The 26,498-nt window shown below is 40.2% G+C and overlaps 1 protein-coding gene across 5 annotated transcripts; it reads left to right on the forward strand.

Annotated features, from left to right (window-relative positions):
- The first annotated feature begins 9,714 nt into the window (after positions 1-9,714).
- Positions 9,715-25,281, forward strand: LOC119701659 (arylsulfatase D-like). Of its 5 annotated transcripts, none has more exons than XM_038138677.1 (11): positions 9,715-9,820; positions 12,148-12,197; positions 12,730-12,879; positions 14,796-14,917; positions 16,340-16,462; positions 19,522-19,945; positions 20,677-20,813; positions 22,025-22,159; positions 22,545-22,707; positions 22,995-23,116; positions 23,404-23,776. In XM_038138677.1, the coding sequence occupies exons 2-11, from the start codon at positions 12,172-12,174 to the stop codon at positions 23,772-23,774; spliced, it is 1,773 nt and encodes a 590-aa protein (XP_037994605.1). In that variant the 5' UTR covers positions 9,715-9,820; positions 12,148-12,171; the 3' UTR covers positions 23,775-23,776. The 5 variants fall into 5 exon arrangements, with proteins under 5 accessions (XP_037994605.1, XP_037994589.1, XP_037994613.1 ...); XM_038138661.1 differs by having other exon boundaries at positions 9,718-9,820; positions 12,100-12,197; positions 23,404-25,281; XM_038138685.1 differs by lacking the exon at positions 9,715-9,820 and adding an exon at positions 9,875-10,270.
- The last annotated feature ends 1,217 nt before the right edge of the window (positions 25,282-26,498 follow it).

Consider the following 26,498-nt stretch of genomic DNA (forward strand, 5'->3'; position numbering starts at 1 on the left):
AGGTGACAAGGGCTGCATAAGGACCTTTAGTCCTTTCTGGACCCTGTGTCGAGCACACATGTTGCCTTTGCGTTGGCCGAACAGCGGTGACCCCAGCGTACATCAGGGAATAACACAGAGCATGAGCCATGTGTTAGCCAAAATCTGAGCAGGAAGTGAGTGAAGAGTCACACCATGGGGAGTGCAGTCAGCCACTGACGCAGGTTGTTCGCAGATTTCCAACACTTTTTTGGATAAATCCCTGAGCAACGTAGTCTGAATTCAGTGTTGATCCTTCTTTGAGCAGGAGGTAGTACAGGCCTCCTAAATGATCCCTTTTCCCGCCTGATTCTCTGATAATATAGCAGGAGACAAGACAGGCTGAGAAAGGACTGAAACTGGTGGGTCAGAAAAGGTCCTGCTGAGGAAGGAAGGGTGTTCATTTCCCGAGTGCTAATGAAACACAGGGTCCTCAGTGTGTGCTTCAACAGGATCAGCCAACATTTATGCACTGAGCAGGGCAGGTTACAGTTAAGCACAGCAAGCTGCTAGTAGTCATCAGCTACTGCATGACCTCAAACCTAAGAGTGTAAATTGAATCAAACCATGTGGCCAAGTAATCATCTTCATTCACTCTCTTGCAAGTTTCCTTTGACTTTTTTTCCTGCCCCCCCCTCCCCAGCTGACTCAGTGAATTGAAGGAATAGACTTCATCCTGTGGAAAATAAGATATTGATGGAAAGTGTTTTAAGCTGAAGGCCAGAAATATATCTTAGAAATGTTGAAAGGAAGTAGTAAATGAGGCAGAACATGTAAGAAGAGAAATTAGTGTCCTGTTTAAATCAGAATTGCATTCTCTCTCTGTCAGTGAGAGCTGGCTGAAAAGGCATGTTTACTTTCCACAGATGTTGATTTTTTTTAAAATTCTTTTAAGGCTAGAGTTGTTTCAATTTTGACTTAAAACCACCTCTACTAAAACTTTTTTTGGCCAATCTACAGATCCTGTCTCTAGTCCTGATGAATGTCAGTTCTTCCCATGGCTGTGGGAAGTCCTGTATCAAAACATGTATGTGAATTCCCCCAACTGTGCATAGGGTATTTGCTTCCCAAAGCTTCTCAGCCTAGGGAGGAGTCTTGATGAGCTCCTTTGAACCTAGACACTTCCACTTTCTATTTCCCTGACTCAGAAGGCAACAGCCCTTTTGGAAGTCTAAGCTCAGTTCCCCCCCGACATAATTTTCAGTTTCATAACAGTTTGTTCAGTCTGAAATATTTTAAGGAGAAATGCTGGGCTCTACAAACTGTGGTTTTGAAAAAGCTCTGTTTTGTCAGAAAAATTTCCAGACTGCCCTAGCCTTTGCTGTAGAGTTCCTTAAACAAGATTTTTCACAGGTGGTCACTGAGTGAATGTTCCTCATTCTCTGTCTGACTGACTGATGCCCTTGTGGTCTCATTTGCAGAAGTGTTGAAACACACAGCTGCAACTGAAATTAGCAGGAGCATGTTTTGAATAGATGGAGGGCTGTATATTTCTGCTAGAATCCTCCTGTGGAAATACTACGGCAACAAATATTCCAAAAAATCCCCAGGGGAAATAAATTCCAATCCGGAGACAAACATAGTTAGAAGTGTGCAGTCAGCCAAGAGGCATGTTTTGGGAAAAAAAAGTGAGGAAAAGTTCTTAAATCATCGCTTGGGTACTGGACATTGTGTGCATTGACTGTGATGGGGATCTTAATGGGAAGGGTGAGAATATATAATAAAGTAACTTCTGCTACAGGTAGTAAGACTGAGACTACAAAGAATACTTTGTCCCATCTTTACTATGAGCATTTAACTTTGCTTTGGAACATTTGGTGGAGGCTGGAGACAGAATATCTCTGGGAGTCTCCGCTATCAGGATGACCCCAAGATGCCTTAGAAAGTCTTTTTTCCCAGCCCAGCTGTCGAAGAAGGAGTCATGACTCTTTGGCTGCAGTTCTCAAGGTTGTTTATTATTTCTTATCGCTTACATTCTTTTTCTGGCCTGCCGAGATCTGTTCAGCAGGTCAGCCAGAGGCACACTGTCCACCTCCTGGGCTGGTGTTCCGACAGATATCCAAGGGTCTGTTTCTATTTACTCCACTAAAAAGGGAGGCTCCATTCCCCACAAACTTAATAGGAACTACTTCATGTAGCTGTGGAAGGGTTAGTGACAGTTCTACCTGTGCTTAAAATGTGTTTGTCTTGACATTAAGAGACCTTGAAAACAGCCACTTCACAAATCCTGGCACCACTGGAGAGCAGACCTAGCATTTTTAAAGGGAGAAGAGTAAGGGGAAAAGTTGTGCCAGAGGACAGCAGATAAGCACTTGTTGGTGGCAAACTGCTGTCTCGGGATTTCTTACCTAGCTTTGTCTTCAGAACAGGAAAGTCACAAGGATGGCAGGGATTTGAAAAACTAAATGAATCTATTTTGCAATAGACAATGTTGATTTTTTTCTTTCCTTCAAAGAGTAGATTTTCCATCTGCCCACCAGCCCAAGAAGGGGATAATAAGAGCAAAGTGAGTGGCTGGGGTGAAGTGCACATCTGATACAATGGTGAGTGGGAGAGGTAACAGAGATGTAGTGGTGTGGAAGGGGTGAGTGAAGATGAGACAACAGCAAGAAAACTGTCATGCTGCTGCTGCTGCTGCTGCTGCTGCCTGCCTTCCCCCAGTGACTCCATTGCTCCATGCAAACTTTCCGTCCTGTGTTAGTCTGGCATTTAATCACAGCTGATAATTTTTTTGGGAGGAAGTTCATGATGGGTCATAGTTACGTCTCTATCCAATTATCAGTTGCAAATACCAGCCAAATTTACCAGTGCTTAACCTGCAAAATAATACTGATGATGCTCTGTTAGGCTGGTGTGCTGGAAGTGAGTCAGGGCTGATGCAAACAAGCAGAGCAGGCTGATGAGAAATGAGGTTAAGTCTGACATTCTTTGTCTGTAAAAAGGTGATGATACTCTTCCCCACCTCTTAGGCTGCCAGAAATACATCTTCCACCATCAGTGTATGCAATGAGCAGTGGAAACAGGAGAAGCATGTAGTCTACAACTTCTTCCATCACTTATTTTATTTCTTTCTTTACTTGTTTTTTCCAAAATCCCTTTGTCCAGCTTTATTTATCTCTCTACTCTCTTGCACTTATCACTACTATACTTAAAACATGCCAAAAAAAGTGGGGCGGGGGGGAAGCAGATAATTTCACTGTCTCCACCGTTAGTTTTTGTTGGATGACCTCGCACAGTCACCATCATGTTATAAATGAATTAGCCAATTTGATTAATAAGGAGAATTTATTCCATAATTAAAATACAGTCATAAAAAGGCCACAAGCAAAGATCAGATTGGCACTGAACCAGGCTAACAGCATTGGATGAGACAAGGGGGGGCATTTTGGCTCCCTCTCCTCTGTACATCACAAAGAGACAGATCTCACAAAATCCTTATTATACAGTTCCAAGCTCTGAGGGTTGTCAGGAGGGTTTCTTGTTTTCCTATCAATGATCTTATTCTTTTAGCATATTAATGTAGTTTTTCTTTTCTTGCTGCTGCTCTTGCTGAGAGTTTCCCCAAAACTGATAAATAATTCACCTTGTTAGAGTAAAATCTCTTGCAATATACATTCTAGGAGACACATATTTGTCTTATCGATGATGCATATCGAATGCATATTGCTGGGGTTTGGTCAGACGAATAATCCTCTGGAATCAGCATTTCTGGATTCGAATATTCAGGCTAGGATCTTGGTGCATATCGCTGTAATCTTGTTAGAGGGAATTTCCCGGAACCTTCTCTTCTGATATGCCAGGATTTTCAACAGGCGAGATTACTGTAACTTGAGCACGAATTTACATATATCATCTATCACAGTCACCATCACCAGCCCGAGAGAGCCGAGTGCGGTGCAGTCCGTCGGTCTGTCCCCGCCGGAGGGCAGCAGCGCCCGCGCCGAGCCGCAGCCGCCGCCGCTTCCCATCCCAGCGCGGAGCGAGCTGCTGAGGAAAACCCCTCTCCCTTTTAAACCCGGTGCATCACTTCTGACACTGGAAATGGGAAATGAGAAAAACAAAACAAGAAAAGCAGAAAGGAAAAGAGAAAAAGAAACAAAAAGCTTCTGGAGCACCAGTGCCAGTGAAGTAAGCTTTTTTGCCAGATTCTGTGATTAATTACGAGTTAGTTCTGTGAATAATCATAGAATATCCTAAGTTCAAAGGGATTTACAAGGATCATCAAAATCCAACTCCTGGTCCTGCTCAGGACAGCCCCAAGAATAACACCAACACACACAAACATTTTAAGAATTTTGGTCACTATTCTGATTGGATTAGGCCCACCCTGTTATTGATTCTTTCTTCCTCTATTTGCATACCTGAGTCCACACACTTTCAGTGTATATGTGAGATTAGCCTGGTATGAGAAATTATAATTTATTCACCCATAATTTCCCTCCATGAATGGATCCTTCTCCAACCTCTAAACAGCCAAATGCTTTGTTCTGTTTATTTCTTGCTAACCAGGTTGAAAAACAAGGGTGGGAATAAGAATATTTTTTCTGTAATTTAGAAGCCAATGCTTTGAGAAATTTTCTATGAATCTATTCCCTCACCTTGATTTAATATCATAGAGGCAAGAAGAAAAAGAAGTCATGTATTGCATAAGAATCTTACCTCTTTGAAGGCATTACTTGAGTGCCTGTAGCTATCTTCACATTTTCATTAGTTTCTAATACACCTTTCATTTTAGCTGAAAACCTCTTTTCTGTTAAACTGGGAACAATGCAAACCCCATCCCTTTGAGCCTACTCTCTAATTCACAACTTTAGAGCTTATACGTTGTTTTAGTCTGCTCAAATACTTGCTTCTTTGGAGATGGTGATTGCTTTTATATACATTCATTAGTTCTCTTCACAAAGGAATTGTACTGAAACTGATCCCTTGGGATGCACAAACTTCTGGTCTGCGCAGAAGAGCCAGGCAGAATGGCAACATTACACACCATTGTGGCTAAACAGTGCCTCATTGCTCAATTTTCTTACCCTAATGGTTATGAATAAAGGAGATCACATTGACTTTCTTTAAACACTCAGGAAAACGTACTTCTGACTTAATGAAGACACCAGGATCTGCCATGAGGAGGCCTCCATGTTTTGAGGCAACTATCTGGTACCTGACCTTAGCCCATGGGGAGAAACAGGCACTTCTGTATCTGTTTGACTTTTGCTTGTGTAAATGATTCATGGCTGAGGTGAATCATACTGAAAATCACCTTTTTTTTTTTTCTCTGTGACTAAAAGACACTTAAGTTAACACCTCACACAATGTAGCTATCCAAATTTAGAATAAGCAGATAATGGCATTTAAAAACAAATGAAAGAGGATAGTCTTCATGGCATGCTTTGTTACTTGTCATTTAAGGGGATAAACAGATCTTGAGCAGCCTGGCTGAAAAGGACTTGAAAGTGGTGGTGGGTGAGAGGCTGGACTTGACCCATCGCTGTGGGATGGGTCCAGTCGATATATGGGGATCTCAGTTCCCCTCAAAGGGAGTCAGTGCTTATCTCAAGCCGAAACCTCTTTGACATTCACAGACTAGTCACCCCTACTGATGAAAACTCAGAGCATGACACAGTTTCCTTCCAAAACCTGGCCCACAAGAGAAGGAAGTGGTGTCCTGATCTGATTTCAGATAATAGCCTGGTGGTTACTGCACTTGCTGAAGAAGTAGGGCACTGTCCCAAGCCTGGGAGGGGAATCAAATGTGTGCCTCAGGTCTCCTCTCTCATCACTCCTGCTCTGCAGAGCAAGCCTAAGACAGTCCCTCACAGCTGAAGGAAAGATTTAGCCGTGCATGTGAGGACAGAGGTTGCAATGGTGAAACTTGGCCTTATTTGAATTCCAAAAGCAATGATACAGAAAAGTGTCAAAACCCTGTCTGATAGTTCCCAAATTTATGGTAATGGCAATGAGAAAGCCTAATGTTGACTGCTGTGAACCTCACTCTGCTCTGCCTTCCTGTGTCTGTCCCAGCACTTTGCTGTGGTGATTCTGAACCTCTCTCAGTTGCAGATGGTGAGGGGTTAAGATAAATACTTTTGGTATGAGTTGCTTTATCTTTAAACATTATTAAAACATTATTAACATTAATAAAAACATTTCCTACAATTTATTCATCCAACCAAAGTAAATTCCAAAGAAACCTGTTTATTTCAAGGAAATTCACAGATCTCTCAATCTCTAAATGCTTGTACTGGTACAGCTACCAGTGGCTAACAGAGGAAATTAAAATAGAATATTTACACTATGTAGATGAGAAACAACTCATATCTGGTAGTGGAGACATATTTTTTTATCATTGGGAATCATGATTTCTTAAATAGGTTGCATTTGTGATGGGCTTTGTTTCTCCCAAAACTGATCTCCTTGTCTTTAGATAGTAAAACATCAGAGGAAGAACGTTTCCCAGCAAAATCTGTCTCATGTAAATTCCAGAAACCCTCTTCACTGTAACTATTTTCATTATTTTGTTTATATTGGAACCTACACATTCTCACTCAGACAGAGAATCACATGATTGTTTAGGCTGGAAGAGACCTCTAAGATCATCTGAGTCTAACCATTAACCCAGCCTGCCAAGTCCACCACCAAACCATGTCCCCAAGTGCCACATCTACATGTCTTTTAAATACCTCCAGGGGTGGTCACCCAACCATTTCCCTGGGCAGCCTGCTCCAATGCTTGACAACTCTTGCAAAGAAGAAATTTTTCCTAATATTTAATTTAAACCTCTCCTGGCACAACTTGAAGCATTTTCAGCATCTTCTCTGATTATTTAGCTTGATATGTGGGAGAAGACCAAGTGTTCTTGCCTTGCTACAGCCTCCTGTCAGGTGGTTGAAAAGAGCAATGAGGTCTTCCCTGAGCTTCCTTTTCTTCAGACTAAACACCCCAAGCTCCTTAGCTGATTCTCATCAGACTTTGCTCCAGATCCACCACCAGCATTGTTGACCTCCTCTGGTCATGGTCCAACACCTCAATCTCTTTCTTGTCACGAGGGGCCCAAAACTGAATACAGGAACTCGAGGTGAGGCCTCATCAGTGCTGCAGAAAAAAAACAGTGAGGTTTCTCCAAGTACTGACATGGGGCTTCCTTGATCTCATGTATGCTAACATGTATGTGTCACTGCCTTTTTATGCCTTGAAGTTGGATGTTTTGAGAAATACGCACCAAGAATGCAATACAGAGTATATCTTCCTCCAAATGTTAACTTTCTAGTCTTCTGGCATTTTTGGTTATGCTTTTTTCCATTACAGTTCAAAATATAATTAAATATTTCACTTTTAACAGCTTCAATCCCAAGAGAATAAGAAGTATACAGGTTTTAGAAATTAAATTAAAGGCATCTCCATTGTTCAAACAGTAGGATTGTTTAATTCATATCAAATGGTTTTCCTTAAACTTATAAAATAAAAACCCACCTTTTAGAACATTATTGGAAATGTTGTAATAAAAATAGCTTTCATAATTTTTTTTATATGGTAGTATTCATTTGTTTGATCTCTTACTAGAATTATTAACAGTATGGTTTGGTATCACTTTAACCAAATCCAATCTAGCTTGAATATAGAGCCATACAAATTCTCTCTGTACAGGCATTAAAGATAGACTGGAACCTTCAAAGGATGTTTCGTCTAATCCTAGAATAACATTATAGGGCAGCTGGGCAGCCCTAAATGTGACTGTCTTTCACCATTGATCATAGAGTCTGGAGGGCAGGCTTAGATGTGAACAGTTAATTTTTTGTAGTGAAACCCAGGTGATTTGAACCCATTCTGTGGTGCAGGAGGAAACAGCACTGGATTATGTCTCCTATTGGAAACATGTGGACAATTAATTGCAATACAGTCTTCTAGGTATATTGCATTACTCACCAGCTATGAGATAAGTCAATCCTTGGACAGGAAATGAGGCATCTGTATTTTACCCTAGACCAGGAGAGCACTTTTGAAGCACCGGTCCCAATCACCCCCACCTCCTGCAGTTTGGCTCACGTGTCAGAGCAGTCCTGGAATACATGAGCCAGGCTTCTTCCACTGTTGCAAACCCATATTGTGTGCTCCAAAACGACAGGTGAGGCTCTGAAATGGCTCCTGGGCATCCAGACCCTGAAGACCTAGTATAAATCAGAGTTCCAAGAAATAACATCACATCATCATTGTGCAATGACTTGTAGAAAGGTATGGATCCACTGCGCTCTGAAACAAACAGAAGGTAGTAGTCGCTAGAGGGAGCCCCTAAATCATCATATCCTACACCAAACCCCACTTCAGCTCTTAGATGTTGAAGCACTTAAATAGCATCACAGAGTGTTACTGCCTCCAGGACTCAGTAAAAAAAAGCAAGGGAAAAAGACAGGAGTATGCAAGGCTTCTGCAAAATTTGACATTTATTCCGCCTTCTGAAAAAAAATGCAGGTTTTTTAAAGATTTCCCCACAGAAAACCAGCTAGTGCAAATTCAATGCATTGGTTGGGAACAGAATTAGCTTTGCCTAGACCTTTTAAAAATGTAATCTTCAAGTAGCACCAGTGAGAGGGCATTTGCCTTTCCCTCCTTCAAAGATCAAACACCAAAATGGGCACACATCACTCTGAAAATCTGTAGACCACAAGAACAGCCCCGCTTCCTTTAACTTCATAACACCATAGGTGTGCCCAGTGGCAATTCCCAGCAGACAGACTTCAACAAGTGCTAGTTAGAGCAGCAAACTGGTCTGGTTCTCTCTGTGTTTGAAAAGGGTTGTGTAAAAGACAGCAAAGGCATGTTCCCGTTGTCTAACTGCAGGCATGCATTCAATTTTCTGCTGTATTCTAAATTTAGTAAATAACATAGCAGTAACAGTTTGTGGTTCTCTGTTACAAACTCTACAGAATTTTCAAGAAGTCCTGGGAAAACCGCAACAAGGATATGAGAACTGTGGATATGGCCTCAGCTGCAAAAGAGGCTCTCTCCAACAGCAGGGCCCTGCAGGGATTGATTGCAACCTGGACAGAAAAACCCAGAAGCAGCTCAGAAGGTGTTTCTTTTTAGAAAACATGCAGCAGTAGAGGGCAACAGACAACAAGAAATCCTGTAGACCTTAATGTATCCTTGAAGTGCTGAAGGCCCAATGAGGGGAATGGGAACTAGAGAGGTACAGATTGGGATTCTGTAATGCAGGTAGGGACCAGAAAGCAGACACTGAGAGAAGTCAAACCAGACACATCACTCCTTCTGTGCATGTTGGCTGTATCCACTCCAGCATGTTAATGCTGTGATGGGAGGGAAAAGGGAAAGGATCACCTATGGTGCTCTAACTTGCCTCAGAGGTGCTCCACTAGCAATCCAACCTGAGCATTGCAATTTATACCACCAACTCACCACAACATCTCCCTTCTCTCATAAGATACAAAAATGCAGGAAACTGTTTGTAAAGCAAGATTGCTCTTGGGTAATGCCTCATGCTGTCCCAAAACACTCAGTACAAGAGGACTCACATAAGAAAAACCAAGAAAGTAAGCACTAGCCAGCATGTAACCATAATTTGTCCCTTTGAGCGATGGCTCGGAAACAGGCAGCGCTCAGAAGTGAAGCTGAATGACTCATTTTCTGAAAAAGAAAATTCAACCCTCTTACAAGCATTTCCTCCCCACCCTAGAACTATTTGTCCCAGCATGTGAAGAGACAACCACCTCACTGCAGCATGCAGTCAGGGTGGCCATAAAGTGAAGAAATTAGCTCAATTTATATTTCTACAAGAAAGAACTGCTGCTCCGTAAGTACAGCAATTTTCTCTTTTCCTTGGTGGAAGTGAGGAAATGTTTATTGGGAACTATTATTTATTGTACCTTTCATGGGAGTGTCTCAGACTTGAAGGAGATCATTCCCATCCCTTGAGAGACTGGTGGTTAGACAGAAAACATTTTAGATGTGTCTGCGGAGTTCCCCAGCCCGACCCCCACTCCCTGTGTGAATATAAGAGCTGTGCAAACAGCAGGGGGAAGTGCAGCTTGAGACTCCATGAGAAGCCAGAACATGCAGCTGCTTGGAAGCTCTGGCATAACATGCTTTTCCTGTGGTGAGCTGTGGGACGTGCAGCCAGGGCACATTTTGGGACTGCCTTCAGAAACGCCGCGCAGTAGCAGCAGTCCTCGTGCTGAAAAAATTTGGAATAATTTTAAGTCATCAGTCAATCAGCTGCCTGCTTTGAACACAACTTGACCAGGTACTGTATTACTCCCTTACTATGTGGGGAAATACACAGGAAAATGTTAATGCTATTTGGAATTTTTTTTTTCCCTTCTGTAGATAAAAATATCTCAAGGGAGTTTTTTAAAATACTTCTCCCTTTAGAACAACATCATTCTCATACAAGGCTATGTACAAAGTGAGAGCTGCAGGCTATGTGTTTACAAGTCTGGGTTTGCTTTTATCTGTATCAAGTCTACAAAATAGGAATTTTTAAAAGAAATTTTCACAGACTGAGCAGTACTGAAAAAAGTGGTATTAACTGTTTGACTTTTTACTGAGTGTTGCCAAACTGATGCCACAAATGTGTACTGTTTTCAAGAAAAGTGCATATGAATATGTCTGAAACAATGAATATTTCCTCTTACGAGATTTTAGTATCTTGTAAGTATTTTGTTAGAAAGGTAAAGACTGATTATAAACTCTGAACCAATACAGGAAAACAATTGATAAAATATAAAAGATATGCAAGCTATTCCCCCCAGGATTATTAAAATAGATGAAGAAAGGGACAAAAACTAAATTACTTTAGGGGAGGGATTAACAATTAGCAATGAGAGGGAGGAAGGAATTTTGCTTTAAGCTGAATTCAGTTCGGATACAGAGGGGAATGTTTGCCTGTGATTTCTCTGCCTGGGCTCCCACCATCTTTCACTGAGGAAGTGGCTTGACAGGGATAATACCAGTCAGCATAATAAATCAATAGCTGTTTTCTGTCTATTGCCTGCTATTTTACAGGAGCTTCTGGAGAGGTTCAGCCACAAGCTCCAGCTGTGCTTTAGATCAGTGTCTCTCTACTGTGTGGCAACCAACTGCACAATTAAATCTGGTTATTTCCAACTCCCTTTTACTTCAACTGCTTTGGAGGCTCTTAGGATATAAACATTGGAGATGGCTGAGGTGTTCTCTTGTACTTTTCCTATAACTACTTAGGGTGCAGCAAAGGCACAAATTCACTTACAGGAAACAGAATGTCTCTAGGTAGCAATGCTGCCTCAGCTCTGGTGCCTCTCAGCAAGTGTTGGGATGCCAGTTTTCTAAGCACAGGAATTTAACTTTTCCCACTGAAGCTTGTACTATTGATGGATAAAATGCAAGAACTATGAATATTAACTAAACTGCTTAATACATCAATTCTGGAAAACAAAAATAAATATGAAACAAATATAATTCATAAAATTGAGGTGCTTGGGACAGTTGAGCCAGGCGTGGGATAAATTTCAAAGTCTATTTTAAAGCTTTAGAACGAAGCTCACTCAGGCCCTACTTCAAAGTCTTCAAATAGTTTATCTCACTATCCTGACAGTGAAAGGAAAACCCCCAGAGAAACCTCTTCATTCTCAGAGTTAAGTAACAAGAGGTCAATTCTTCCAAGAAATTATAAGTGTTGGAAAAAGATGACTAGAATTTCTACAACTAAAAATTCCTCTTACAAGCCTCAAAAGAAACTTAGCACATTATGTGAAAAAGCACAATGCTGCTACTGTCTATGGTTATAGAAATGTGAATTATATTGAGAACTGGATTTCAAAGCACTATTTTTTCCTTTCTGAACAGTAAGCTTCTATTTTTAGAACATCTATTTTTATATAGATGATTCATGTAAAAATGAAATTATTTCGCTATTTTGAGATAAACTTCTTTACTCAAAAAGAAAAATCCCTCTAATTAAGAAAGGGCTAGCAAAAAAATAACATTAATGCCTTTACTCTTTTTCATTTAGGGGTCTGATCTGAGGTGCACTGGAGGAAATAAAGCAGTATGTTAACAGGCTTTGAGTAAATTTTTTATTTATTTGTATTGCAGTTACTACTAGGAAGATGCAACTTTGACAGAGTACTCTTGGTTTTGCAGGATTTGAACACTCCAAATGCAGAAATGATTTGGCAAATAACATCTCATTGGTAAGAAAAAAATCATGAGTTACTGTTGTATCGTACTTAGATCTAAAGTGAGTGAAGCTTAATGATGACATAATACTGTGTTATAAAAGAGTAGCATTGTTTATCTCACAATGTGATTTTTGTTTGTTTTTCTTGTTACTAACTTTTTCACAATCCAAATATCCCAGTCCAGGCAAAAACCATGTCACAGGAAGTTGATCCCATTCTCATCTACCCAGAGCAACCCTTCATAAACATCCAAAGCCATGAAGCAAAATCACCTGCATGCCATCTGCTGCATGCAAATTCCCATGTGAGACTGCTCACAGGAGACTTGGAAACAATCAGAAAAGGGGATTTTTTAAAGTTATGGTACTGACGTTTTCCTCTTCATTACACAGTTTGGGTCAATGATAAACACTTAGCACACACTCTGTGTCTGGACAGAGTGGTCTGGTCTGCAGCCAAGCTCACGACAGAGGGTGTCTGGCAATGTGCAGGGGGCGTGATGAATGGCCAGGTCACTGGCTTCTCTCCCTCTTCTGTGTTTCAGGTCACCCCTGGTTCCATCCCTGATTTTTGGTCTGCTTCTGCAAGCACCATTCACACAGCCTTCCAGCATCACACAGCCAAACTTTGTCCTGTTGCTGGCTGATGATCTCGGCATAGGGGATGTAGGTTGCTATGGGAATGATACTATCAGGTAAGGAAACTGACCCTAAGGGTGAACAGAGCTGGCGGGATATTTAATGTACACCTGAAACCCTCTGCCCAGCATTATCTCATAGCCTGGAGGGCATTCCCAGGGCCAGCTCTGCTGTGTGGTGCTGCTTTACTGTGGGAATATGACAATCATTCTTGTGTATTCCTTAACTGCCTAACTTTAGAAACAGCTATACCCAAAGGTAGAAACACTGTCCCCTCTTCCGACACACAGGCCTCATTAACTCATTTTAATTCTGTTACCTTTCTTTCCCAGTCTCACCTCAAAATACAGTTAAATGACTGCAATGAGCAATGTTACCAGGAAATATTTCTCTTTTCAGCTTCAAGGATATAGAATTTGCCTTCTCTTTGAAAATTATGCCACAGTATTGCCTGCTGGCTTGTAACATGTTTGAACAAAATGAAATTTGCTACGATCCCTCCCCTCATCCAGCAAAGTTCTTGGAATCTCACCCTGAAAGGCTTCAGTCAGCAAGTTCCTGACAGGCAGCTGGTGATCAGAGGCAGCTGATTGGGTTCTGCAAAGCCAGGCCTCCACAGCATCATCCCCAAGGCATGGATTTTCTTTTTACATTCAGGGTGTACTAGCAGGGTGACAAGTATCTGGGCTCTCTTAGCCACTGGTTCTCTGCAGTGCAAAAAATGGCAGGATTTCGAAACAGCAGCTTGGGAGCACCTATTGCTCCTTTGAGGAGGAATGCTTATCAGCTAACTGAGATGGCAATTCTGCTGAAGGGTGGAATTACACCAACTGCTTTGCCAAGTTACCCCAGACTGCACCTCTGCTGAAAGGCTGTAGAGAATAAGAAATGTTGCGGATGTTGTTTCCTGGCAGCGTGTCTTTGAGGGAGGAATCCATAACAGTATGAGTACAAAGCAAACAAAACGTCCAGGATCTTTCAAAGTCCTACTGAAGGTTTTGCCTTCTTGTGAGCACCATTGAACTGATAATTGCAAACACAAAATTGTAAAACTGAAGCTCAATCTAATTTAAAATAGAAGTAGGCACACCTTGAATTGGAAGAGGGGGATACTGTATTCTGAAAGGTAAGATATTGCCTTGTCTGTAACTAACAGGCTAGGCAAGCTTGTTTTTGTTGGTTGGCAGTTGTTTGCAAAATATCCTCTTCTCACCTACTTACTCACATGTGGCTTATTCCATGTTGCCGTGAGAGATTGCCACACAGTGTGAAAACATGCAGGATTTCTTTCCCTTTTTCTTCCTTCCCCTTCACTACAAATATCATGAGAAGCACCTTGTTAGCTTCCTTATCGCTACTGTAAGTCATGTAGCATCTTGTCAAGCACTGTCACCCTGTGGCAACCAAGTTACCATTACACTGATACGCTGAGGCTGATACACAGCTCTTGGAGAAGCTAGTGTAGGAAAGGCAGCTCCGGAGGAATGAAAGGTCTTTGCTGCGAGGGTGGTGAGGCACAGGAACGCATTGTCTGGAGAAGCTGTGGATGCCCCATCCTCAGAAGTGTTCAAAGCCAGGGTGGATGGGGCTCTGAGCAATCTCATCTAGGGGAAAGTGCTCCTGCCCATGGCAGGGGGGTTGGAATTTTGTGATTTTAGGGTCCCTTTCTGCCCAAACCATTCTCCAATTCTATATTTCTATGATTTCTGCAAGACTCTTCATAGGACAAGGGAAAAAAAAAAAAAGGCGAGAAAAAGGTTGTCTCGAAATTAATCCAGATACTGATTTTTAATGAAGAAAGAAAAAGAGAAATATTTCCCCATCACTTGAGAAAAATTAAATAAATTATAAAAACATTTCCTGGCCATTTTCAAATAGAACAAACCTCCGAAAATAAAGATAAGTATATTATTTCTTAATCCCTTGAAAGACTCTCTGGATGATATCTGGTGGCACTTGGTTGCATTTTTAGGACCCCGAACATTGATCGCCTGGCAAAGGAAGGAGTGAAGCTGACCCAGCACATCGCTGCAGCCCCGCTCTGCACCCCCAGCAGAGCAGCTTTCCTCACTGGCAGATATCCCCTCCGATCAGGTTTGCCTTGCAAAGCCACACACCCTTTAAACATTGCTCTCTTGCTGGAGAGAACAGTGTCATACAATGGGCACAGAGGAAATGAGGGTGCGCAGACAGCGTCGTCACAGGCACTCCATCCTCACCGAGACACACGAGGTGTCAGACAGGCTTTGAGGTAGCTTCTCTGTAGGGTATTTGTGAACTGGTCTCGGGGCAAGCAGAGCAGAGAAGAACTAGCTCTGCAGAGCATCTTGGTCTCCCCCAAAGCACAATTTTGATTGCCTTTTGATGCTCTGTTGCATAAATTGCAGCCAGAAAGGAGTTAGAGCAAACTGTTACATTCAAAAAGTCATTACACAAAACAGGAGGAATAGTAACAACACACTTACAAAGTACTAGTTGAATTAATTTCTGTCAGAGGTGACGCCTCATCAGATGTCAGAAGCAGCCCAGCCCTGCAGGGAGCAGAGTAGACCTGTGCAGATGTGTGTCACTTCCCTCCAGTCAAGGTGCAGAGTTATTCATGGGAAAGCTTCTTTACGTATCTGTCAAAATTAATCTGTCCTAGGAGATAACAGTTTGACAGCAATATTACTTTTCCCAATTGTGTTTTTGAAGAAAAAACACTATCCTGTCAAACTGCATCTCTGAGATGAAGAGGTTTGAAAAACAAATAGCTCTACATGTTTCTAACAGCAACCCTCAAATGTTTGTTCTATTGCAAATTATCTTCGGAGCCTTCATTCCTGAGGCATTTTGAAGCTGATATGTCATCCTACTTTTATCATGACAGCTCCCACTGAGACTGGTAGTTTGAAAACACTGGTAGTTTGAAAGGGCTTGTACAGACCCTTTCCCACTGTAGCAGCAGGGCCAGAGATGTTCAGTGCTACAATGACAGATTGAACTTTACGCAGCGCTGTATGATGGGGGCATGCCAGGATAAAATACTAAGTGGTAGGGTGGAAACCTGCAGGTGAAGAGAAGATAGCTACTCTGTGGGGCTCAGAGATCAGCCATGCCACTGTGCAAGGAAACCCTGAGCTCCCTGGCAGCCCTCAGTGAGCTGAGACTGACAGGGGGCTGAAGTCGCCTTACATTCCTCCCTGCCCTCACCTTCACACTAAGGAAGGGCATTTCATACAGCCTAGGTGCCACTGTGATGTACAAAATCTCCTATACAACCATGGAATTCCAAACGAAATGAAATTTAAGAAAAGAAAAACTCTCAATATGAGATAGAAAGATGAAAGAATAAGTGCTATGGTGGGTCTTAAATATTTCTTAATCTTGTCTAGGGTCTTAGATTCATTTTCCCAAACAAACAACATTAGGAAAAATGTTTAACTATTTCAATGACACCAGGAAACAAAGAAGTATGTTGGATAAAAGTACTCAACCCTCTATACTGACTCAGATTGTTTTTTATTGCATTTTTAGGGATGGATGCTATAAATGATTACCGTGTTATTTTTTGGAATGCTGGCTCAGGAGGGCTTCCTCCAAATGAAACCACTTTTGCCAAAATACTGCAACAACAAGGCTACAGCACAGGACTGATAGGTATGGGAGCACTCCTCTCCTAAAGATGTTCTTGCATGTGTTTCACCTGCACATCTCACTCAAACCATTTGCTTTAGTTAGTAACTGCTCGTACTTCTATTGTAATATTTTTATTTTCTGATTAAGAATAATGTGTAAATAGAAACTCTGACCAAGAAGTACCTCTTTTAAAAGAACAAGCATAGGATAAAGAGGGCAATTTTTACCAGTGACCTACTTTCAAGCACAGCTCTGGTTGTTAAAATACATAACAGAAAATGTTATTAATTCATGAATATTATTATGTCAGGTAAAAAATACTTATTCCAATACTATTTCATTTAAAAAAAATGAAAATATGAATATCATTTAAATAGGCATGACAATGTTTTACACAGTTCAGAGCAGATTCACACAAAAGGGAACAGCTGCTACATAAAACATTAGAGACAGCTAATAGTGTCACAAGATTGGGCCTTTCAGAAACAAAGCAATTTTTTTTCTTCAGTCACAGCATGCCACTGTAGCTCACCAAGATTTCAGTACAGCCCAAAAATCACTGCCTCCTTCAGCATCATTGTGAATTTCATTTTACTTTATATTTTATATCTCTATTTTTTTTAGTACAGTTGTAACTTTGGGTCATGATCTCGTTCCAAATAATTATTTATCTTAGATGTGTCACATAGTTCCACAAACTGATAAATCACAAACATTCCTGGCTGATTTTTCAGCTATTTGCCCTACCTCAACAGAGCACATAAAATGTCAAAATCCAAAATCTTTATCTGGCACATAAAAATATTAGCTGCACAAACCAACTGAATTTATTAATAAAACTTCCTGCAGAAATAGATTTGTATTCATTCAGCAGAATAAATCTAAACCACACCAGACTAAACTAAAAGAAGCCTTCCAAGCAATTCAGATTCTACATTACTGAAGTTCCATCTCCTGTTAGTTTTGTAGTGGCATTATTTTAGTTGCTTAAATCAGCTCATAAAACAGACTGTGCCTGCTTCATCGTGGTTTCGGGGTGTTGTCAGTAGCAAAACAATCTGATTTGTCACCACTCTCCCCAGGGAATTGCCCTGCAGCAGAGTCCTGCTGCTTGCCTCCCAGAAGCAAAATGGGGAGGCATTTTCCCTGTGGGCATCTCAGCTAAAATCACACCACAGGTGCCAAAAGCATCACTTAGATTAACCAGATTGACAGATCCTGATTAATTGCACCATGGGGGATGATGGAAAGCACCAGTGATATGTGACACACAGAATACCACAAGAATTTTACATTCAAGTCATGAAACAAAAAATCTTAACACTACACCTACCCATGTCACCACAGCTGAAAGAGCACTAAGTAGTCTCACCTGAATTGTTTGTGATTGTTTTGCCCTGAGCACAACCAGTTTAATTGCAAAGTTAAATCCTATTAATAACCTGCAGCCTGAGGTGATAATGAGATTTTTTGTTGGGAAATGCTTTGAAGGCTCTTTGTAGTCAAAAAACCAATGCTGTATAAGTAATGCCCTCAGAGATTAATTTATCTTAATTATACACTTAGTTTAGCTTCTGGACATTTGATTCTTTTCTAGCATGTCAGAAACCTTCATCGACCTCAGCTGGAGATTTAGCTGTTGGAGTGCATCTGAATTCCAAAAATACTTTAGCTGCACCTGTATTTATGACCAATGTATTTATGTATTGATTACAAACCTGTTTCATTCTACAGCTGGCTCTAAATATGTCAGGAGGTAAACTGAGTAGAGATTTTAGCTGAAATCAATTCATCCACCTACTCTAGAACTTTCATTCTCTCTTTATATTTACAGCCGAGAAACAGCATTTTTTTCTCCTCTAGGGCAGTTTTTCTGCTCCTATTGTAATGCGCTGAAATTCCATTGAAACCCACTCAGGGTTGGCTGCTATTATGTGTACTGATAACATACTGAACCATTTCTTGAGGATAACATCATCCTGGAAGTGCACAGTTCCTCTCTCTACCATAAGAATTAGTTTCAAATTAGTTCTCTAGTAAAGTTCTTAATGTCCATTATGCTCTGACATCCAAGATCTGCAAAAATGCCATTGAGCCTCTGATGAGTGGTAGATTTTGTTCACTCAATTCAGACATTCTCAAACCTCAGTGTTTGAACCAAATGAGCCAATTTACTATGTCACCACAGAAGTGCCTAACCAGGCTGTTTGAATAAGCTGGAGGGGAAGCAAAAGCATGGTTTTGATGTGCCATTCATGAAAGTAGTTGGTATGTTCATAATGAAGAACAAATTGTGCTGTAAAGGTCAAGAGATCTTCCTTCTGATAAATGAAGACTTCAGTATTTAAAAGAAGTAGGCTTTAACTTTTTAAAATTTGATTAAATCCAAATAAACGGCAAAATATGTAAAAACAAAGTCTTTTATTCTCAGTCAATATGTGGAGATACAATGATCATCAAAGTTACTTACAAATGTACAGCTTCATGATCTCCTGAACTCAAGTTTTTCTGGATCCAGTGGTTTGTATGGCAAACAGTTAGATGAGCTGCCAGTTTAACTACTCTATCCGTATCTCCCCTTATCAATCTGGCACCAACACAGAGTGTTGCCATAGTCCTGACATCAAGCACTTCAAAACCTCCCAGGAACAAGTCTGCATAGCAATTTGAAGGTAAAGGGACAACAAAAGAAGGTTATTTCCCCCTATGCTTAAGAAAGGATAGCTTCCTTCTATTTGATACTTGACAGGTCTCCAGGAAGACCATACATTTTTGCTCAGTTTGAAATTTTTCTCAATTTCTAGTTGCCTTTATATGCTTTTGTTTAATGTTTGATCAAAGGTACAGGGCATGAATGTATATACAGAGCACCAACAAATGTGTTGAAAATTTATAAATTGTAGAGGTTTACCTTTGTTAATCCCATTAGGTAACTACATACTTGGTATATTTCTGTGGAGGATGAAGCAGTTATCACAAGCAGAAAACAAGCAACCACTTTTTGAGAAATGTTTTGTGTAAGGAAAAGCCCATTCTTTTAAAATATTATCCCTTTATATTTTAATAACCTCTATTTTCAGGGAAGTGGCATCAAGGTGTTAACTGTGAATCCCGCAATGACCATTGCCATCACCCTTTAAAACATGGATTTGACTACTTCTATGGGATGCCTTTTACACTAATAAGTGACTGTCAGCCAACAGAAACACCAGAGATGGACAGAGCCTTCAGAAGGAAACTCTGGCTTTCCACTCAAATGATTGGCCTCATTACACTCACTGCTGTCCTTGGGAGACTGACTGGCTTGATTTCAGTCCACTGGAGAACACTCACCTGCCTTGCTGGGTTCAGTCTCCTCTTCTTCATATCCTGGTTCTCAAGTTATGGATTTGTACGGTACTGGAACTGCATTATGATGAGAAACCATGAAATTACTGAACAGCCAATGGTGACAGACAGAACTACATCCCTTATCTTGAGAGAGTCCATTTCATTTATTGAAAGGTGAAGTGGACTTCCTTTGACCACAAATTTCTGGTTCTTCCACATTTTGCAGCTTGTAAATAGCACTTTCCTGTTTCATGTCTTCATAAGTTTTTATAATTTTTACAGTATTATGTAGGATTATAAGTACTGTTATTTTTATTAATTTTAAATAATATAAATAGGTATATCATGTAATTGAAAAAAAAAAAAAAAGCTGCTGCTTAAGGATGCCACTTATTCCTAGCTTCATAAAGCTGATACTACTTCCTGACTTCCATGGGTTGTATTGAATATTTCTAGGCTATATTTAAGAAATATGTATTCCTATCAATGAGAGCAGCATTGCAGCTTTAAGGAATAGCAGGTGATGTCAGAAATGTGTGTGTGGGACAGGGAAGGAGAAGCAGAGCTGTGATGTAACCTTATCATAGGGACTGATAAGTGGGCAACAGCTGGCAGGGGATGAACCTGCTGCCTTCAGTAGCACAGTGGTGCTTTGCAATAGCAGAAAGTGGATCTTCAGTCTGGAAGTTTTTTATCTGTGATTCAGGGTAGAAAAAGGATATTTTATATAGACCCAAAATTATTCTAAGGGATCCTAATCTCTAAGATATAGTATTTTACAAAGTAAGGTGTTTCTGAAGGGATTGTTGAAATATCTAAACAAAAATAATACCATTTTTCACTACAACTGATCTGCATTGAGAACCTTCCTCCCTAATAACACAGTGTTGCTTTCTGTTTTGTAGAAATAAGCACAAGCCATTCCTCCTCTTTCTTTCCTTTTTGCATTCCCACACCCCTCTCCTCACCACAGAGAAGTTCCTTGGGAGGAGCAGACACGGTTTATATGGAGACAATGTAGAGGAGATGGACTGGATGGTGGGTAAGTCAACGCAGCATATAACAATGTCTCCAACTATCAAATACCTAGGTCCAAATAAACAGATTTTATTAAAAGAACAAGGAAGATTATTTAAAACATGTACAAAAAATCATAAGCATTTAATGAGCATCTGTCAATCTGGTGTGAGTGTGGTTGACTTATAGTGTTATTTTTTTACTTTCTCCAGTCTTGGGCCAAATGTTCACTTTTTTTTTTTTTTTTGTTCAAGTGTTTACCAGTTTTAACCATTTCCCCTTAGCTCCTTTCAAGGAGCTATCCTGTTCTTCTTACTAAATATGTGATAATTATTTCATTTTCTGTGATTAATAAAGACCAGGTCATTTCAGCCTCTTATGGTCATTTCTAAGCAGGACATGCCAGAAAGTGATGAAATCAATAAGCAAAATTAATTTCAGATTAAAAACAGGTTATTTATTTGTGATGGCTGCACTAAGCAGAATACTGGATATTTTTCAGCCATGATCATAAATCCAGAAATGCTCATCAGTGTTATCCAGAATGCCCCCCACAATAAGATTCATGTATTTTCCAGCCTGTTTTTCTGGAGGGGAAGGAAAATTATTTATCATTCAGTCATGATGGACAAAACGTACCCACATTTGCAAAAGAGAGAAAAGTCAGGTACACGAACAAGAAGAATTTGGTTTCAAAAATGTAAAACATTTACATACTGCAAATATAATTAAGGATGTCAAAAACAGCTCAAGAATTACTTTTAAATTTAAAGGCACTTTGTTATTATTGCATATTATATCCATGTAGTAATGTAATGCAAATCTTAACTGTGATCTAGACAATATAAGGGTAACTTTATGTTTTTTCCATATTTTTCATGGTGGCCACCACTGAAGAAGACACTAACTTTTAGATCATAATTTCTTTCCATATTTTTACAGTACATGGTATTTTTTATGCCCTTGAAATTACAGGCTTCTTGTCTGTGACTGTGGTTCTTGCACTCCCTGTTAAAATACCAATAAAAAAGTGGTTACAACACATCACAAATTTTCTGTGCTTTTAGAGGCAATGAAATCATAAGAACAAATATCAGTCTTAAAAATATTAAACAACGAGCAACCTTACGTAGGTAAGAAATTACACTGGTAAATGTTTACAAGTCAGAGGTTAAAATTTATGTAGCATGAGGGATATTTTTTCTTTTTAATATACACATATTCTTGCATTTACAGGCCAGGTTCTAGATGCTATTGACAAGGAAGGTTTGAAAGAAACTACACTAGTTTACTTTGCCTCTGATCATGGTGGATGGCTGGAAAGACAAGAAGGTGAAAGGCAGTTGGGTGGCTGGAATGGAATATACAAAGGTAAGAGCTGTTAGGGACACTGACAACTCAGCAACAACTAAAGTAAAGAACTTAGGACACCCCTAAGGCTTAAGTAAGATTATACACTGAAGGAGTAACACTGGTTTATTACCAAGAAGCAAATATGTCTCGTTCTAATTAGGCATGTAACAATGCAGTAAATTCTAACCGGGACAGGTGTCCTTTATAAGCACGAATTCTCAGATTTTCGGGGTTTAATCTACTGAACACACTTCCACTAATGCTCAGTAGGAGTTTAGCAGCAAAAACAAAAGTGTAAAGAAGGCTCATCAAGGTAACATGACAATACAATGAAATTTGTGCAAAAATTCTCTTCATTTTAAATCAGACTTTTAAAAAAAATTTTCTTGTTCTTTAATGAAAGGTGGAAAAGCTATGGGAGGCTGGGAAGGAGGAATCCGTGTCCCAGGGATATTTAGATGGCCAGGAGTGTTACCTGCAGGCACAGTTATTGATGAACCTACAAGCCTTATGGATATTTATCCTACCGTAGTTCATTTGGCTGGAGGGGAAGTTCCTCAGGACAGGTACAAACAAAAGCATCTTTATTCCTCCTTCTTTCCCAAAACAATGGAAAATCTGGCTTGGAAACACATTCTAGGAGTTTGATGTTTTCTTTATCAGTCCTGTTGCTTTTTTAGACACATCAATGTCTACAAGTTCACCTCTTCTCTACCTCTGAGATTCAGCCCCTACCTGCCATCTTCTGCAATCCTCTTTCCTGTCCAGAGCTGCCAGTTCTAGCGAGAGGTGTGCAGAGGAAGCACAGTTCTGTCCAGCTCCCCTCATCCCTGTGGTCTGTTTCTCGTGCCAGGGTGATCGACGGGCGGGACGTGCTGCCCTTGCTGCGAGGAGAGGTGCCGCACTCGGAGCACGAGTTCCTGTTCCATTACTGCGGCGTCCACTTACACGCCGTGCGCTGGCACCAGAAGGACAGTGAGTACACAGCTTCTCCCAAAGAATTATGCTCACTCTACAGGAGGGCACATTGTTCTAACACTGTTTTTTCTGGGATTCCGTCTTTCCAAGTACTTTGGGTGTAATGTGGTAAAGAATTTATTTGCATTGCCTGTGTTGTACAGCACCAGGAGAAATTACTGCATTAACTAATAAGTGTAGAGCTGAAGTGCATCCAGAAATGAACTCTAGAAAAACATTCACTCTTCCTTGTGATAACTGACATTGTTATAACCAGCTCTCTGTGATTCTTTCTTTCCTGCTAGCTGGAGCTGTTTGGAAGGCTCATTACATGACTCCCATTTTCAGTCCTCCCGGAGCAGGGGCTTGTTATGACAGAGGATTTTGCCAGTGCTTTGGGGATGGAGTGACCCATCATGAGCCTCCATTGCTGTTTGAGCTCTCACAAGACCCTTCTGAAGCCAAACCTCTCTCGGCTGACACCGAGCCCCTCTTTGACACTGTCATAGGGAAGATTGGCAGAGCCATAGAAGAGCACCGCAGGACACTGACTCCAGTGCCAGAGCAGCTCTCTGTGTCCAACGTGGTGTGGAAGCCATGGCTGCAGCCCTGCTGTGGGACATTCCCATTCTGTTGGTGTGATAAGGAAGATGATAATAAACTTGCTGACCTATAAAGGAGAGAACCTGATACTTTCTCAAAAATGTATTTAGATTAAGAGTGTTTCCTTTGGGGGTGTTCACCCATGGGTAATTTGTTTCTTTAAATTGAGCCTTTATGAAATAATTGTTCCAGTGAATGGCACACTATTTCGTAGAGGTAGCTTTAAGCTGGACACTCTCAGGGAGGGATCAAGACAGATGATCCAAAGACCATGTTTTAACTAGCATCTGCTGACAAGTGAATGAATAGTTCAAATGCACTGAAGCAGGCCAAGATTAGAGCTGTACAACTAATGATTCTGAATGTATATTCAGAAGCTTTCCTTTGGGTTTTTGCACTGAATTTCTAAGTGATTCCTGGACTGAGGTCTCCCTTAGTTCTGTTATCCTTATCTCCCTTTTGTTATACTGGCAATGTATAAGGTGACCCTATAATAAATTTTTGCAGACTACTGCTTCCAAAATCATTAGAAAATAGTCTTGCCTACAGTTCCTCAAAAATCTTTCTTAGGGGAGGCTTTCTTCTTCCCTTGTAGGTAGTGACTCCAGCAGCAGTGATGATGACAGCTAATTGTCCTGGGCAAGGTGTAGAGCTTGGAAATGTGACAGCCTGGGCAGCGGCTGTCTGAGCTCTCTGAGAAGGGTGGGACTCCTCTGGTTGGAGTCAGCCTCTTTTCATGGAGAGGAAATAAAGGAAAGGATTGTCCTTTTCCAAAGCTCCCTTTGCCTCCATCTCCCTAAACAGCACTGGCAAGGGCCTTTTGCATTGATGGCCTCAGCAGTGCCATACTGACAACCGGTTCAGTGATTTGGGCACAGGACTGCACAAGTTACCTTGCTGCTGCCCAGATCTCAGTCATAAGTGTTTCCTGCTGACAAGTAGTATGTTCAGAAAGATGGCAAACAGTAATTATGAAAACAGGCAATAATTTGCTATGAAAAAAGATATGGATAATTAAGGTATTTTTTGCTTCACATGTTACATTTTCATTCCTAAGAGCTAGAATTACTTAGGTCTATCTATTTGCTTTTGTTCTTTTTTTTTTTTTTTTTCTGCAGTTCTTTCCTTCTTTGTGTTAAAATAGTTGTTCCTAATTAAGTAGCCTTGCAGGTAATGCTTTTCTTTGTAGGGATGTAAATACATCTGTTCATATAGACATGTTTCCACTGGTATATCAGAATACTTATGCATCTGAGAACATAATTTGCCCATTTGTTTTACTTCACTGTTTTTAATTATTCTTTAACATCTATGCTAGGACCAATTTATCTTATTCATCTTACTTGGTAAACATTTGGTTTATTTTGGTTTTATTTCCTCTCTTGTTTCCTACAATTCAGTCACCAGGAAATCTGCAGGTAAACCAAGCCCTGAAGCTTAAAAGCAAAATTTTATTTTATGTTGTGACTTCATGCATTTCACGTGTGATAATACAACCAGATGCTCCATCAGTGCTGTTGATGAGAAAGGTGCTTAGTTTTACTGTGAAAAATTCAAGACATTCACTAAATCTATTTCACTAAATCACTTTCACATGTTCCGATTGCTGCTACTTCCTCCATTGTTAGAAATGTCTGGGGTTTTTCCTCATTTGAGTGTATTCTGTTTAACTAGTTCTTTCTTGGAGAGAATTAAAGGTCTTTTCATATTCAAAATGAAGGGTTTTCTTTAGCTGAAATTACTGTAATCAAACTGGAATTTTTCAATTTTCTCAGTCATTTCCCAGGATATCACTTCCATTCTCAAACCAGTTTAGTATGTGGGATTTTATGTCCTCTCAATTTTTCAACACCTTTAGGAATGTACAGGTGTAATATCTGTGAACAGGAGTGAATCACTTTTTCTTGTGCTGAAATACTTCATAGCACCATAGGATATGAATGTCCATTAGGAACAGGGGGTACTGGAAAACATCTGAGCTAGGATTTGTCCTGGACACTGGTGCCAGCACATGAAAGCACAGTGATCATCCCCTGTTGATCTCCAGAGTGCCATGGGATCACCATTCAGGGTAGAAAGGACATTACACTTGGAGTGATGTCAGGCAATGATAATATTATCACTGCCTTGACAATAACATACTTGGAAGCATATTAACTAGCAAATACTAATCGGCTTGCTCACATTTCTTTTTTCTTTTTATCCTACAAGATTCATTGGCTACTATTTCAGTGCAAATAATTTGGTAAGACTGACTTTTTCTGCTTAGTCACAACACAGTTTTCATGTCATTGATTTACGCTGGTCACAGCCTAAGATGAAGTAGATTGTGTTCAAGACAGGATTTGAAGAGCATCTTACAAAACTTCTAAGATCTAAATTTGGATACTGAAAATGTTTTCAAACACAGTAGAAAGCAATATTTGAGCATGAAAATCAAGCTGTAAAAAACATAATTATCTCCTTTCATTTGAAAATTGGACATGAAATATTTGTCTGTTTTACTGAAAGGAGATCTGTGAAAAACAAGAAAAAGGAAGAAATCATTCTATAAGTAGTATTGTAGTATTTGATCTTTTATGGTTTGCTTGTTTGTTTGTTTTTACATTAGAATAAGAGCAGTATTTTTAAGCTGGTTTTGAACTCTTCTGGGCACACATTGGTCAAGTGCTTCAGCTTGACTTCAGGACTTAATCATCTAAAAGATAACAGTTTTCAGTATTTCAAGCTAAGCCTCTGTGGACACTATGATAGAATATTTTGATAATTTGTCAGGCCTAATTAATATTTTTGTCCC

This window comes from Motacilla alba, chromosome 1 (assembly GCF_015832195.1).
Source record: "Motacilla alba alba isolate MOTALB_02 chromosome 1, Motacilla_alba_V1.0_pri, whole genome shotgun sequence".
Lineage (NCBI taxonomy): Eukaryota > Metazoa > Chordata > Aves > Passeriformes > Motacillidae > Motacilla > Motacilla alba.

Coding starts and splice junctions, on each gene's coding strand:
- LOC119701659 (XM_038138677.1), top strand. CDS start 12,172: ATGATTTGGCAAATAACATCTCATTG. Junction 14,918..16,339: donor CAGATATCCCCTCCGATCAG/GTTTGCCTTGCA, acceptor TTGCATTTTTAG/GGATGGATGCTATAAATGAT. Junction 19,946..20,676: donor TCCATTTCATTTATTGAAAG/GTGAAGTGGACT, acceptor TCTGTTTTGTAG/AAATAAGCACAAGCCATTCC.